At 27.5% G+C, this 18,348-nt stretch overlaps 1 protein-coding gene across 1 annotated transcript in view; it reads left to right on the forward strand.

Moving 5' to 3' along the window:
- Positions 1–4,490: 4,490 nt before the first annotated feature.
- LOC111416297 (runt-related transcription factor 1-like) overlaps positions 4,491–18,348 on the forward strand; it is a 43,547-nt gene continuing 29,689 nt past the window's right edge. Inside the window, exons 1-2 of the mRNA XM_023048272.2 lie at positions 4,491–4,609; positions 13,478–14,333. Coding sequence (XP_022904040.1) covers positions 13,964–14,333 — 370 coding nt within the window. The 5' untranslated portion in view covers positions 4,491–4,609; positions 13,478–13,963. The remainder of the gene's footprint in view (positions 4,610–13,477; positions 14,334–18,348) is intronic.

Genomic DNA, 18,348 nt, shown 5'->3' on the forward strand with positions numbered 1-18,348 from the left:
AAAGAAGATATGACTTTTTGATTTTTTTTGTTTTTTAAACTATACCAATTTAATAATTCTTCGTTTACGATGATATTTCTTAAAATTTTTATTATCGAACCCTATATTTTCTATATCATATCATAATTTAAAATGTTTGAGCTTTTATTTAAGATATAATACACATCTTTACCTTTAAAAATAAAGATAATATGATTTTTTGAAATTCTTGATTTTTTAAACTCTATACTAATTTTACAATTTTTCGTTTACGATGATATTTCTTAAAATTTTTATAATCGGACCCCATATTTTCTATATCATATCATAATTTCAAATGTTTGAGCTTTAATTTAAGATATAATATACATCCTTATCTTTAAAAATAAAGAAGATATGATTTTTTGAATTTTTTTGTTTTTTAAACTATACCAATTTAATAATTTTTCGTTTACGATGATATTTCTCAAAATTTTTATAATCGAACCCTATATTTTCTATATCATATTATAATCTAGAATGTTTGAGCTTTAATTTAAGATATAATACACATCCTTATCTTTAAAAATAAAGAAGATATGATTTTTTTAAATTTTAGATTTTTTGAACTGTACCAATTTTACAATTTTTGGTTTACGATGATATTTCTCAAAATTTTTATAATCGAACCTCATATTTTCTAAATCATATCATAATTTAAAATGTATGAGCTTTAATTTAAGATATAATACGCATCCTTACCTTTAAAAATAAAGAAAATATGATTTTTTGAAATTTTTGATTTTTTAAACTGTTTACCAATTTTACAGTTTTTCGTTTACGATGATATTTCTCAAAATTTTTATAATCGAACCCTATATTTTCTATATCATATCATAATTTAAAATGTTTGAGCTTTAATTTAAGATATAATACACATCCTTACCTTTAAAAATAAAGAAAATATGATTTTTTGAAATTCCTGATTTTTTAAACTGTATACTAATTTTACAATTTTTCGTTTACGATGATATTTCTCAAAATTTTTATAATCTAACCCTATATTTTCTATATCATATCATAATTTAGAATGTTTGTGCTTTAATTTGAGATATAATACATATCCTTACCTTTAAAAGTAAAGAAGATATGACTTTTTGAATTTTTTTGTTTTTTAAACTATACTAATTTAACCATTTTTCATTTACAATGATATTTCTCAAAATTTTTATAATCGAACCCTATATTTTCTATATCATATCATAATTTAGAATGTTTGTGCTTTAATTTGAGATATAATACATATCCTTACCTTTAAAAGTAAAGAAGATATGACTTTTTGAATTTTTTTGTTTTTTAAACTATACTAATTTAACAATTTTGCATTTACAATGATATTTCTCAAAATTTTTATAATCGAACCCTATATTTTCTATATCATATCATAATTTAGAATGTTTGAGCTTTAATTTAAGATATAATACACATCCTTACCTTTAAAAATAAAGAAAATATGATTTTTTGAAATTCTTGATTTTTTAAACTGTATACTAATTTTACAGTTTTTCGTTTACGATGATATTTCTCAAAATTTTTATAATCGAACCCTATATTTTCTATATCATATCATAATTTAAAATGTTTCAGCTTTTATTTAAGATATAATACACATCTTTACCTTTAAAAATAAAGAAAATATGATTTTTTGAAATTCTTGATTTTTTAAACTGTATACTAATTTTACAATTTTTCGTTTACGATGATATTTCTCAACATTTTTATAATCGAACCCTATATTTTCTATATCATATCGTAATTTAGAATGTTCGAGCTTTAATTTAAGATATAATACACATTTTTATCTTTATAAATAAAGAAGATATGACTTTTTGAATTTTTTTGTTTTTTAAACTATACCAATTTAATAATTTTTCGTTTACGATGATATTTCTCAAAATTTTTATAATCGAACCCTATATTTTCTATATCATATCATAATTTAAAATGTATGAGCTTTAATTTAAGATATAATACGCATCCTTACCTTTAAAAATAAAGAAAATATGATTTTTTGAAATTTTTGATTTTTTAAACTGTATACTAATTTTACAATTTTTCGTTTACGATGATATTTCTCAAAATTTTTATAATCGAACCCTATATTTTCTATATCATATCATAATTTAAAATGTATGAGCTTTAATTTAAGATATAATACGCATCCTTACCTTTAAAAATAAAGAAAATATGATTTTTTGAAATTTTTGATTTTTTAAACTGTATACTAATTTTACAATTTTTCGTTTACGATGATATTTCTCAAAATTTTTATAATCGAACCCTATATTTTCTATATCATATCATAATTTAAAATGTATGAGCTTTAATTTAAGATATAATACGCATCCTTACCTTTAAAAATAAAGAAAATATGATTTTTTGAAATTCCTGATTTTTTAAACTGTATACTAATTTTACAATTTTTCGTTTACGATGATATTTCTCAACATTTTTATAATCGAACCCTATATTTTCTATATCATATCATAATTTAAAATGTTTCAGCTTTTATTTAAGATATAATACACATCTTTACCTTTAAAAATAAAGAAAATATGATTTTTTGAAATTCTTGATTTTTTAAACTGTATACTAATTTTACAATTTTTCGTTTACGATGATATTTCTCAAAATTTTTATAATCGAACCCTATATTTTCTATATGATATCATAATTTAAAACGTTTGAGCTTTAATTTAAGATATAATACACATCCTTATCTTTAAAAATAAAGAAGATATGATTTTTTGAAATTTTTGATTTTTTAAACTGTACATAAATTTTACAATTTTTCTTTTACGATGATATTTCTCAAAATTATTATAATCGAACCCCATATTTTCTATATCATATCACAATTTAGAATGTTTGAGCTTTAATTTGAGATATAACTCACATCCTTACGTTTAAAAATAAAGAAGATATGATTTTTTGAAATTTTTAATTTTCTAAACAAGTTGATACATACACCAATTTTGCAATTTTTTGCAACTTTCATTGCTATTTCCTGGAAAGTGTATTGGAGATAAGATATCCGATTTTAAAAGTGTTTACGTTCATCTCGCCTCAACTAGCATTGATGAAGGAGTAACCTTATACTTTCCGATTAAAATTGTTCAATACAACGTGTAAAATAAAAAAACATTTAATATAACTAGATTTCATTGGCAAGATTTGAAGTGCTCTGACATTTAAGTGTTGCCAGGAATTCAGAGTATAGTTCAATGAAGCGGGATTTCTATCCAGAAATGATCGTTGTTCCCGGAACTCGTCCCCCCGGACTTCGACGCGACACCTACCGAGCGCCTAAAGCCCACTAGACCTCGTCCTCGACTAAATGCCGCCTCCGACGACCCCCTAAAGGTTATCCTTCTCGCGACAAAAGGGTTAAAACGAAACAAAGGAGCTTTTAAGCTGGATTAGTGCCACCAGGGCTTCTCAAACTTTCCTACTTTACTTTACATCACACCAGAAGCTTCAAAGCTCTTATTTATTCCAAACGAGGTGACTCAATAATTTAATGTTAATTAATTATCGTATTAACAAGTATGCAACCAAATATGCAAATCGCGTATTGCAATACGAGTACTGTAATATTGGTTGCATATTTGAAATGATGACGTCGAGTATTTTGTTGGAATGAAAATGAATGTAACAAATTGTACATGATCGAAAGAAAGGATGAGTATACGAAGGGGGTGATGATGTCGTGCTGGGTAAACAAGGGAGGTTGTAAGGCGGAGGTGATTGTGAAGAAGTTGAGGGGGGATGGGGAGGTGCGAAAAGGGTATTTAGTAAAATGAGGGCTGTTTTGAAAGTTTAAGGGTTAACGGAATTACTGGGGAGGACATAAAAAGGGATAAGATAAGTCTTTCGGAAAGAAAAATTAGGTGGGAATTACGAATTTGATTATTTACGGATCGTTTGATTTGATGCACAAAAATTTTGTTTTTCTTTCTTGTAAAGTAGTTCGAAACGTGGTGACAAATACGAAATTTTCTTCGGGATGGAGAACGTCGCGGGGAGAGTTTTGCCGCCAGGCGGTGGTACCGCCACCACCGTTCTGCGGCCCACCGCCTCCAAGGGAAAAAACGACCACCGCGACCTCGGCATCGTCTTGAGAAGTTGAACGACAAAGCCGGGGAAATAGGTGTTTCTCGTTGGAGTGACAAAGACGTCGCAAAAAACCGGCGTCGGGACGCGTGCGCCTCTCCTCGCTGGTAAACCTCTGAAGAAACGACGCCGGTTTGAGGGTAAAAATCCGGCGTCTTCCTGGTTGGCGGTATTTCGGTCTACCTCAACACGCTCCGCCCACTCGCGGCCACGCGGTTTGGCGGCGACGGTGGCGGCCGCAGGGGTGGGCACCCCCTCAACCCCCTCGTCGCAACGTCCCCGTTTGGCCAACTTTTATACCGACGAACAGTTTTCTTAATGTCAAGTCGGGCGGCACCGGGAAAAGAACTCGCAGGAAACGAGTTCAATATTTTCGAAAAAAAAGAAAAAATTTTTTTTTCTTACTATTCGGGGGTGGTTTTTTTAAAAATTATGTGCTTTTACTTTATTTCAAAATACAAGGAATAATAATTATTAGGTAATTATTAATTACACTTTTATATATAAATATACATGTTATATATATAAATATATGTATAATTTATATAAATATATATATAATTTATAAAAATATACATATAATTTATATAAATATATATAATATATATAAATATATGTATAATTTATATAAATATATATATAATTTATATAAATATATATAATATATATGACTATATGTGTAATTTATATAAATATATATATAATTCATATAAATATATATATAATTTATATAAATATGTATAATATATATAAATATATGTATAATTTATATAAATATATATATAATTTATATAAATATATATATAATTTATAAAAATATACATATAATTTATATAAATATATATAATATATATAAATATATGTATAATTTATATAAATATATATATAATTTATATAAATATATATAATACATATGACTATATGTGTAATTTATATAAATATATATATAATTTATATAAATATATATAATATATAAAATTTATATAAATATGTATACAATTTATATAAATATATATATAATTTATAAAAATATACATATAATTTATATAAATATATATATAATTTATATAAATACAGGGTGACATAGAAAAAAGTACATTGCATAGTGCCACACAATAGAGGACACTAAAATAAGAAAAAAAGTTCCTATGAACATGGGTCAGCAAGGCCTACGGTTAAAAGATACGGGGTGTTGAATTTTATTTTTTTTGGGTTTTTTTTTTGAATATCTTTAGCCAGAGACGCAAAAAATGGATAAAATGTGGTATACAGGGGTTTTTTATCATGCTAAATTCAAATATGATCTTAGTTTTATGATTACTGATGGAAAGCGCTACATACATACAGGGTTCCATCTTTATTGAATCGGTCCTAACTTTTTCTTTTTTGCTATACACTGTATGTCATTTTCGACTGAAAAAATTTGTTATCCATGCATCTGAAAGCCGACAATGCACGCTAATTATTCAAAAAGCGGCAAAGTAACCTTTGCAAAAACAATGATAAATAACAATTGAATAATGTGTCATAATTTAGTGTCCTCTATTGTGTGGCACTATGCAATGTACTTTTTTCTATGTCACCCTGTATATATAATATACATAAAATTTATATAAATATGTATATAATTTATATAAATATATATATAATTTATAAAAATATACATATAATTTATATAAATATATATATAATTTATATAAATATATATAATATATATGACTATATGTGTAATTTATATAAATATATATATAATTTATATAAATATATATAATATATATAAAATTTATATAAATATATATAATATATATAAAATTTATATAAATATATATATAATTTATATAAATATATATAATTTATAAAAATATACATAATTTATAAAAATATACATATAATTTATATAAATATGTATAATATATATGACTATATGTGTAATTTATATAAATATATATACAGGGTGAGTCAGAAAGAATGGGAAATCCGAATACCGGAGACACTAGACACCAAAATATGACGATTTAACCTAACATGTCTTATACAAATGTCGGTGGTTTTTAATACACAGGGTGTTGAAAGTTAAATTTTTATTTCGAAATTTCTTGATAATTTTGAAGGTTTTTGTGCTATTGACATAAAACTTGGTAGTTAGATGTTTTCAAGCATGAGAAATACGAATTTGATATTTGTTTTGTGATTACTCGTAGAGGGCGCTAGATACACACTGTACGTTTGAGATATCAATGCATGACTATTTTGTCAGTTGAGGTATGGTGAATTAGAACCAGAAATCTGAAGGAGTTTTCAATTCTGCACAAAAAAGGTACTCTTGCTCACATTGTCTAAGTCTACTGGTTTCCAAGTTATCTGCTTTTAATTGTTTCAAAGTAACTTTAAGGTTAACATTTAAAATCAATAACACACAATAACTATAACAATTAGTAACGATAATAATCGATAACAATAACAATTAATTAATAACAATAGAATATTGTGACCATTTTCAAAAATCCAGTGGACTTAAATCTGGATTTCTCACTATTAAACAACTCATTATGTCGTGGCATTTTCAAATTGGTAATAACTTTATTGTTGGTAAAAATGATTATTAAACACGGAAATTAGATCAATGTTAACAATTAACAAGCAATTGTCGAAACATAAGCGGAAAAATAACCCAACTTAGCTTATGTTAAGAAATAAATATTTTAGAAGAAAAAATACATTTAAACATTTAAAAGTAAATAATTCGAAAACCGATAGACTTAGACAATTTCAATAAGAGTACCTTTTTTATGTAAAATTGAATGCTCTTTGTGATTTGCAGCCCTTATTGGTCGTAGCTGTCGAGCAAAAAAACTTATGGTTTGATTTATCAAACGAGCAAGCGTCCTCTACGAGCAATAACAAAACAAGTTTCAAATTCATAGTTAATAGTACACAAACTTTCAAAATTATCAAGAAATTTCGAAAAAACAATTTAACTTTCAACACCCTATTCCTCGAAAACCACTGACATTTGTATAAGAGATGTTACGTTAAATCATCATATTTTGGTGTCTAGTATCTCCGGTATTCGGATTTTCCATTCTTTCTGACTCACCCTGTATAATTTATATAAATATATAGTGTGACCCATTTGACAGCGGAGCACCCTCGTAAAATTTGTATTTATTGTCCGATTTCGACAATTTTTTTTTTGAATTGTAGACCGTAAAAAACTGTACCTTAGGACAAAGAGTCATATTTGTTTTGAAGAAACCAAGGCCTACTATTTCACTTTTTAGGTGCAAAAAATTAAAAAATCATATTAGGAAATTTTTTACAAAAAATCTAAGTACACTACTGCATTAAGCGCCGTTTGAAATGGGGATATACTAAATTTCATCAAAAAGGGTTACAAATTAACACCGTTACATTGATGAAATTTATAATTGAAAAATATAATTTTTTATCAATTAATTTCGTCTGTAACAAATGTAAATAGTTTTTGTATTATTGTCTGCATTTTATTACCTTTTTTGTCATGGTTTTCTAGATTAGATCAAATAAATTCATAGAAAATGATATTTTTCAATTATCTGAATTTTACTGATTTTTAGCACCTATAAAATGAAATAGTAGGCCTTGGTTTTTCTGAGAAAAATATGACTCTTTGTCCGAAGGTACAGTCTTTTACGGTCTACAATTTAAAAAAAAAATTGTCAAAATCGGATAATAAATACACATTTTACGAGGGTGCTCCGTGTTCAAATGGGTCACACTGTATATAATTTATAAAAATATATATAATATACATAAATATATGTATAATTTATATAAATATATATATAATTTATGTAAATATATATAATATATATAAATATATATATAATTTATATAAATGTATATACAGGATGAGTTTTTTTTCATGTTTATTATAGAGATATTGAAAACTAGCGGAGATAGAGAGACGATTAAATAGGGAAAGAATTGCAATTTTATGAACTCAATTTAATGAGCTTTTTGTTTATTGGATCAAATGCATGGCTAACTAAATATCTCGAAAAAAACATTTTTTTGTTATATCATAAGATACCTATGGCTCCGCTATTATTGATTTTAGAAAAAATGTGTAAAAGAAAAATTTGCAGGGTATTACATGTTTAATAAAGCAGTCTAACTGATTTCTTTATTTAAGCAATAATTTTTGAGTTATGACACAAACTGTAATTTTTCTAACGGAAACCATAGTTAGCCATGACATTATAAAAAAGGCCTTTTCTCAACGATTCTAATGATATACCACTTGATATAGATATTTTTATTAATAAATAGATTATAGCCATTTATCCTATTAATTGGAAAACAGTTCCAGTAGTGTGCTATGGAAACAATTGATAGATACGTTTGGTTATGACAGCGTGATATCATTGAGTGTTACATTTCATGTTATAAAAATGCAATACAAGCTGCAGAACAGTATTTTGATCTTGTAACATAGAAGTAAATGTATTAGCAGGAATCCACCAAGATACATCGGTTTTAACACAAGTTGCATCTGCACGTCATAACGTACTGGCGTAAGAGAACAGCAAAAATGCAAGAAAACAATATTGTTAAGAATGAAATTTGCTACAACTTCCGTTGTTTAATGCAACGAAATTTCTTAAATTTTCATATTTTTGTATTTTTCTCACTATTGACGCAACTAAGAGCAAAAGTGCAAGAGAGCAATATTGTTAAGAATGAAATTTGCTACAACTTTTGTTCTAAAAGTTTTTTAGTAACACGGTTCAATTTCCGAGTGATACCATTAAGAACGTATCAAACAACGAAATTTATTAAATTTTCATATTTTTGTATTTATCTCACTATTGACGGATCTAAAAGCAAAAATGCAAGAGAGCAATATTGTTAGGAATGAAATTTGCTACAACTTTCGTTCTAACGGTTTGCTTGTAAAATGCTCCAATTCCAAAATGGTACCATTAAGAACTTGTCAAACAACGAAATTTCTTAAATTTTCATATTTTTGTATTTTTCTCACTATTGACGCATCTAAGAACAAAAGTGCAAGAGAACAATATTGTTAAGAATGAAATTTGCTACAACTTTTGTTCTAAAAGTTTTTTAGTAACACGCTTCAATTTCCGAGTGATACCATTAAGAACGTGTCAAACAACGAAATTTCTTAAATTTTTCTATTTTTGTATTTATCTCACTATTGACGTATCTAAGAGTAAAAGTGCAACAGAGCAATATTGTCAAGAATGACATTTGTTACAACTTTTGTTCTAAACGTTTTTTAGTAACATGCTCCAATTCCCACTTGGTACCATTAAGTACTGGTCAAACAAAGAAATTTCTTAAAGTTTAATATTTTTGTATTTATCTCACTATTGACGCATCTAAGAACAAAAATGCAAAAGAACAATATTGTTAAGAATGTAATTTGCTACTACTTTCATTCCAACCATTTTTTTGTAAAATACTCCAACTCCCAAATGGCACCATTAAGAACATGTCAAACAACGAAATTTTTAAATTTTCATATTTTTGTATTTATCTCACTATTGACGTATCTAAGAGTAAAAGTGCAAGAGAGCAATATTGTCAAGAATGAAATTTGTTACAACTTTTGTTCTAAAAGTTTTTTAGTAACACGCTTCAATTTCCGAGTGATACCATTAAGATCGTGCCAAACAACGAAATTTCTTAAATTTTCATATTTTTTATTTTTCTCACTATTGATACATCTAAGAGCAAAAGTGCAAGAGAGCAATATTGTTAAGAATGTAATTCGCTACATCTATTGTTCTAAAAGTTTTTTAGTAACACGCTTCAATTTCCGAGTGATACCATTAAGAACGTGTCAAACAACGGAATTTCTTAAATTTTCATATTTCTGTATTTTTCTCATTATTGACGCATCTAAGAGTAAAAGTGCAAGAGAGCAATATTGTCAAGAATGAAATTTGTTACAACTTTCGTTCTAACGGTTTGCTTGTAAAATGCTCCAATTCCAAAATGGTACCATTAAGAACTTGTCAAACAACGAAATTTCTTAAATTTTCATATTTTTGTATTTTTCTCACTATTGACGCATCTAAGAACAAAAGTGCAAGAGAACAATATTGTTAAGAATGAAATTTGCTACAACTTTTGTTCTAAAAGTTTTTTAGTAACACGCTTCAATTTCCGAGTGATACCATTAAGAACGTGTCAAACAACGAAATTTCTTAAATTTTTCTATTTTTGTATTTATCTCACTATTGACGTATCTAAGAGTAAAAGTGCAACAGAGCAATATTGTCAAGAATGACATTTGTTACAACTTTTGTTCTAAACGTTTTTTAGTAACATGCTCCAATTCCCACTTGGTACCATTAAGTACTGGTCAAACAAAGAAATTTCTTAAAGTTTAATATTTTTGTATTTATCTCACTATTGACGCATCTAAGAACAAAAATGCAAAAGAACAATATTGTTAAGAATGTAATTTGCTACTACTTTCATTCCAACCATTTTTTTGTAAAATACTCCAACTCCCAAATGGCACCATTAAGAACATGTCAAACAACGAAATTTTTAAATTTTTATATTTTTGTATTTATCTCACTATTGACGTATCTAAGAGTAAAAGTGCAAGAGAGCAATATTGTCAAGAATGAAATTTGTTACAACTTTTGTTCTAAAAGTTTTTTAGTAACACGCTTCAATTTCCGAGTGATACCATTAAGATCGTGCCAAACAACGAAATTTCTTAAATTTTCATATTTTTTATTTTTCTCACTATTGATACATCTAAGAGCAAAAGTGCAAGAGAGCAATATTGTTAAGAATGTAATTCGCTACATCTATTGTTCTAAAAGTTTTTTAGTAACACGCTTCAATTTCCGAGTGATACCATTAAGAACGTGTCAAACAACGGAATTTCTTAAATTTTCATATTTCTGTATTTTTCTCATTATTGACGCATCTAAGAGTAAAAGTGCAAGAGAGCAATATTGTCAAGAATGAAATTTGTTACAACTTTCGTTCTAACGGTTTGCTTGTAAAATGCTCCAATTCCAAAATGGTACCATTAAGAACTTGTCAAACAACGAAATTTCTTAAATTTTCATATTTTTGTATTTTTCTCACTATTGACGCATCTAAGAACAAAAGTGCAAGAGAACAATATTGTTAAGAATGAAATTTGCTACAACTTTTGTTCTAAAAGTTTTTTAGTAACACGCTTCAATTTCCGAGTGATACCATTAAGAACGTGTCAAACAACGAAATTTCTTAAATTTTTCTATTTTTGTATTTATCTCACTATTGACGTATCTAAGAGTAAAAGTGCAACAGAGCAATATTGTCAAGAATGACATTTGTTACAACTTTTGTTCTAAACGTTTTTTAGTAACATGCTCCAATTCCCACTTGGTACCATTAAGTACTGGTCAAACAAAGAAATTTCTTAAAGTTTAATATTTTTGTATTTATCTCACTATTGACGCATCTAAGAACAAAAATGCAAAAGAACAATATTGTTAAGAATGTAATTTGCTACTACTTTCATTCCAACCATTTTTTTGTAAAATACTCCAACTCCCAAATGGCACCATTAAGAACATGTCAAACAACGAAATTTTTAAATTTTTATATTTTTGTATTTATCTCACTATTGACGTATCTAAGAGTAAAAGTGCAAGAGAGCAATATTGTCAAGAATGAAATTTGTTACAACTTTTGTTCTAAAAGTTTTTTAGTAACACGCTTCAATTTCCGAGTGATACCATTAAGATCGTGCCAAACAACGAAATTTCTTAAATTTTCATATTTTTTATTTTTCTCACTATTGATACATCTAAGAGCAAAAGTGCAAGAGAGCAATATTGTTAAGAATGTAATTCGCTACATCTATTGTTCTAAAAGTTTTTTAGTAACACGCTTCAATTTCCGAGTGATACCATTAAGAACGTGTCAAACAACGGAATTTCTTAAATTTTCATATTTCTGTATTTTTCTCATTATTGACGCATCTAAGAGTAAAAGTGCAAGAGAGCAATATTGTCAAGAATGAAATTTGTTACAACTTTTGTTCTAAAAGCTTTTTAGTAACATGCTCCAATTCCCACTTGGTACCATTAAGTACTGGTCAAACAACGAAATTTCTTAAATTTTCATATTTTTGTATTTTTCTCACTATTGACGCATCTAAAAGCAAAAGTGCAAGAGAGCAATATTGTTAAGAATGAAATTTGCTACAACTTTCTTTCTAACAGTTTTTTTGTGAAATGCTCCAATTTCCAAATGGTACCATTAAGAACTTGTCAAATAACGAAATTTCTTAAATTTTCATATTTTTGTATTTTTCTCACTATTGACGCATCTAAGAGCAAAAGTGCAAGAAAATAATATTGTTAAGAATAAAATTTACTACAACTTTCATTCTAACAGTTTTTTTGTAAAATGCTCCAATTCTCAAGTGATATACCATAAACAACTTGCTAAACAACGAATTTCTTAAATTTTCATATTTTTGTATTTTTCTCACTATTGACGCATCTAACAGCAAAAATGCAAGAGATGAATATTGTAAAGAATGAAATTTGCTACAACTTTTGTTCTACAAGTTTTTTTGTGGCATACTCCAATTCCCAAGTGATATACCATTAACTTGTTAAACAACGAAATTTCTTAAATTTTCATATTTCTGTATTTTTCTCACTATTGACGCATCTAAGAGCAAAAGTGCAAGAGAGCAATATTGTTAAGAATGAAATTTACTGTCGTAAGAGAACAAAGAAAGCATAGATTTCATTCATATGAAATAGCAGTTTCACAAACACTACCCCCAGATGACTACAATAAGCATGTAGAATATTGTACGTGGTTTATTAACATGTGTGAAGCTGATCATAGCTTGGATTAAAGTTTTATGGGCAGATGAAACACGATTTACAAACTGTGGCATGTTTAATAGACATAATCAACATTTCGTCTCCTATCTCTGCTAGTTTTTAGATTTTCATACTAAACATGGAAAAAAAACTCACCCTGTACAATATATATAAATATATATATATAATTTATAAAAATATATATATATAATTTATATAAATATATATATAATTCATATAAATATATATAAAATTTATATAAATATATATAATTTATATAAATATACATAAATATATATATAATTTATATAAATATATATATATAATTCATATAAATATATATAAAATTTATATAAATATATATAATTTATATAAATATACATAAATATATATATAATTCATATAAATATATATAATTTATATAAATATATATACAAATATATTTTTTTAAGAAATTAACAAAAATTTTCTTTTTATTTCAGAAATTTTATCCCCCTTATCGTGTTTTTTTCGAACATAGAACACCCCTGGTAACACAAAAAGGGATTTAGGATGAATCAGAAATCAGTAGGGTTTGATCACCCCTAATACATATATTCGGAGTTGATTAGATGATGATAGTGATTTGAATTGATTTAAAAAAATTTTTTTTTGAGTGTTATTTTGTGCGATTTGTTTTGCATCGAACGGCAAACGCGAAACTGGTTTCTTCCGCAACGGGGAGCTTTTCGGCGTAACTAGCGCGCACTTTTTCAGGGTGGCCACCACCACCACCGTAACCGCCACCCCCCCGCGACCGGTGAAATCACACCGACTGCGATTTTTATTCACCAACTCGTTACTGTATATGACGCGTGTATATTTTTCTAAAAAAAGAGTCTAATTTTGAACTTTCAAAAAAATAAAAATAAATAAATAAATAAATCGTTAACATTTTAAAGACTTTAATTGAATCGGTTTAAGAAAAAATGCATTTGGCGAGTGAAGTTTCTTCGACGACTGGACAGTACGAAAGGACAACTTATGGAAATTTAACTGCAGAAATGTTGGCTGAACGGACGCTGGACGGACTGATGGCTGAACATCCTGGTGAACTAGTTAGGACCGGAAGTCCGCACGTCGTTTGCACAGTACTACCACCACATTGGAGATCGAACAAAACCCTACCTGTGGCTTTCAAAGTGGTCGCTCTTGGAGATGTCGGTGACGGCACTTTGGTTACTGTCAAAGCCGGAAACGACGAGAATTATTGTGCCGAATTAAGAAATTGCACTGCCATTATGAAGAATCAAGTTGCTAAGTTTAATGATTTAAGATTTGTTGGGAGAAGTGGAAGAGGTAAGTCAAAAACTATTTTTATCTCGAAACAACTCTATGAATTTTCTTCTTCTGCTTCGTGATTCCATGTTATGAATATTCTTTTACTTTATTCCTTCATAAATGTTGTGCCTCTTGAAGTACTACTATAGAATTCGCCGCCGGCAAATAGTAAAAAATCGATATATAGATATCTCAATCATTTTATATATATCTATAAATCTTTAGATATATGAATTCTGTGATTTCCTTTAGTTCATCTACAATATTTCCCTATGTTAAAATATTAACTTAATTATGCCAATCGGGATTTCTTTAGAAATTCACAAGTTCATTTTTTTTTATACATCATATTAAAATAGAGATTCAAACTTTAAGATGAGTCATAAATCATTGCGATATCTTTATGAATTATTACATTGAGGCAAATTTTTTTTCATTTATCTTACGCCCGACGCTCGGCAATGTGGATTCGCTCGTCGTCCTTCTTAACTACTTCAGCATGGGTAAATGAGTCATATGATAATCCAATGGGTACTATAATTAATAATAAGGTTTTGGAGACTTCATTAAAAGTGCAGGATGCAATATAAAGTTCTGCGGCCTCGATTTAAGGTATATATTAAAGCTTCTCTAAACTCCCGTGAATCTTACACATTATTAGATGAAAGACATTGTCATTGATTAAATAACAAGCGTACGCGATTAAGCGAGAAACTTCTAGGAATTTGCTACAACGTTCGTTCTAAAAGTTTTTTAGTCACATGCTCCAATTCACGAGTGATACCATTAACAACTTGTAAAACAACGAAATTTCTTAAATTTTCATAATTTTGTATTTTTCTCACTATTGACGCATCTAACAGCAAAAATGCAAAAGAGCATTATTGTTAAGAATGAAATTTGCTACAACTTTCGTTCTAACATTTTTTTTGTAAAATGCTCCAATTCCCAAATGGTACCATTAAGAACTTGTCAAATAACGAAAACTCTTAAATTTTCATATTTTTGTATTTTTCTCACTATTGACGCATCTAAGAACAAAAATGCAAGAGAACAATATTGTTAAGAATGTAATTTGCTACAACTTTCGTTGTAAAAATTTATTTGTAAAATGCTTTAATTCCTAAATGGCACCATTAAGAACTTGTCAAAAACGAAATTTATAAAATTTTCACATTTTTGTATTTTTCTCACTATTGACGCATCTAAGAGCAAAAATGCAAAAGAACAATATTGTTAAGAATGTAATTTGCTACTACTTTCGTTCTAACAATTTTTTTGTAAAATGCTCCAATTCCCAAATGGCACGATTAAGAGCTTGTCAAACAACGAAATTTCTTAAATTTTCATAATTTTGTATTTTTCTCACTATTGAGGCATCTAACAGCAAAAATGCAAGAGAGCAATATTGTTAAGAATAAAATTTACTACAACTTTCATTCTAACAGTTTTTTTGTAAAATGCTCCAATTCCTAAATGGTACCATTAAGAACTTGTCAAATAACGAAATTTCTTAAATTTTCATATTTTTGTATTTTTCTCACTATTGACGCATCTAAGAGTAAAATTGCAAGAGAACAGTATTGTTAAGAATGTAATTTGCAACAACTTTCGTTGTAACAATTTTTTTGTAGAACGCTCCAATTCCCGTGTCATATACTATTATCAACTTGTCAAACAACGAAATTTCTTAAATTTTCATATTTTTGTATTTTCTCACTATTGACGCATCTAACAGCAAAAATGCAAGAGAGCAATATTGTTAAGAATAAAATTTACTACAACTTTCATTCTAACAGTTTTTTTGTAAAATGCTGCAATTCCTAAATGGTACCATTAAGAACTTGTCAAATAACGAAATTTCTAAAATTTTCATATTTTTGTATTTTTCTCACTATTGACGCATCTAACAGCAAAAACGCAAGAGAGCATTATTGTTAAGACTGAAATTTGCTACAACTTTCGTTCTAACAATTTATTTGTAAAATGCTCCAATTCCCAAATGGTACCATTAAGAGCTTGTCAAACAACGAAATTTCTTAAATTTTCATAATTTTGTATTTTTCTCACTATTGAGGCATCTAACAGCAAAAATGCAAGAGAGCAATATTGTTAAGAATAAAATTTACTACAACTTTCATTCTAACAGTTTTTTTGTAAAATGCTCCAATTCCTAAATGGTACCATTAAGAACTTGTCAAATAACGAAATTTCTTAAATTTTCATATTTTTGTATTTTTCTCACTATTGACGCATCTAAGAGTAAAATTGCAAGAGAACAGTATTGTTAAGAATGTAATTTGCAACAACTTTCGTTGTAACAATTTTTTTGTAGAATGCTCCAATTCCCGTGTCATATACTATTATCAACTTGTCAAACAACGAAATTTCTTAAATTTTCATATTTTTGTATTTTCTCACTATTGACGCATCTAACAGCAAAAATGCAAGAGAGCAATATTGTTAAGAATAAAATTTACTACAACTTTCATTCTAACAGTTTTTTTGTAAAATGCTGCAATTCCTAAATGGTACCATTAAGAACTTGTCAAATAACGAAATTTCTAAAATTTTCATATTTTTGTATTTTTCTCACTATTGACGCATCTAACAGCAAAAACGCAAGAGAGCATTATTGTTAAGACTGAAATTTGCTACAACTTTCGTTCTAACAATTTATTTGTAAAATGCTCCAATTCCCAAATGGTACCATTAAGAGCTTGTCAAACAACGAAATTTCTTAAATTTTCATAATTTTGTATTTTTCTCACTATTGAGGCATCTAACAGCAAAAATGCAAGAGAGCAATATTGTTAAGAATAAAATTTACTACAACTTTCATTCTAACAGTTTTTTTGTAAAATGCTCCAATTCCTAAATGGTACCATTAAGAACTTGTCAAATAACGAAATTTCTTAAATTTTCATATTTTTGTATTTTTCTCACTATTGACGCATCTAAGAGTAAAATTGCAAGAGAACAGTATTGTTAAGAATGTAATTTGCAACAACTTTCGTTGTAACAATTTTTTTGTAGAATGCTCCAATTCCCGTGTCATATACTATTATCAACTTGTCAAACAACGAAATTTCTTAAATTTTCATATTTTTGTATTTTCTCACTATTGACGCATCTAACAGCAAAAATGCAAGAGAGCAATATTGTTAAGAATAAAATTTACTACAACTTTCATTCTAACAGTTTTTTTGTAAAATGCTGCAATTCCTAAATGGTACCATTAAGAACTTGTCAAATAACGAAATTTCTAAAATTTTCATATTTTTGTATTTTTCTCACTATTGACGCATCTAACAGCAAAAACGCAAGAGAGCATTATTGTTAAGACTGAAATTTGCTACAACTTTCGTTCTAACAATTTATTTGTAAAATGCTCCAATTCCCAAATGGTACCATTAAGAGCTTGTCAAACAACGAAATTTCTTAAATTTTCATAATTTTGTATTTTTCTCACTATTGAGGCATCTAACAGCAAAAATGCAAGAGAGCAATATTGTTAAGAATAAAATTTACTACAACTTTCATTCTAACAGTTTTTTTGTAAAATGCTCCAATTCCTAAATGGTACCATTAAGAACTTGTCAAATAACGAAATTTCTTAAATTTTCATATTTTTGTATTTTTCTCACTATTGACGCATCTAAGAGTAAAATTGCAAGAGAACAGTATTGTTAAGAATGTAATTTGCAACAACTTTCGTTGTAACAATTTTTTTGTAGAATGCTCCAATTCCCGTGTCATATACTATTATCAACTTGTCAAACAACGAAATTTCTTAAATTTTCATATTTTTGTATTTTCTCACTATTGACGCATGTAACAGCAAAAATGCAAGAGAGCAATATTGTTAAGAATAAAATTTACTACAACTTTCATTCTAACAGTTTTTTTGTAAAATGCTGCAATTCCTAAATGGTACCATTAAGAACTTGTCAAATAACGAAATTTCTAAAATTTTCATATTTTTGTATTTTTCTCACTATTGACGCATCTAACAGCAAAAACGCAAGAGAGC

The sequence above is a fragment of the Onthophagus taurus genome, chromosome 5 (genome assembly GCF_036711975.1).
Source record: "Onthophagus taurus isolate NC chromosome 5, IU_Otau_3.0, whole genome shotgun sequence".
In the NCBI taxonomy this organism is placed as follows: Eukaryota; Metazoa; Arthropoda; class Insecta; order Coleoptera; family Scarabaeidae; genus Onthophagus; species Onthophagus taurus.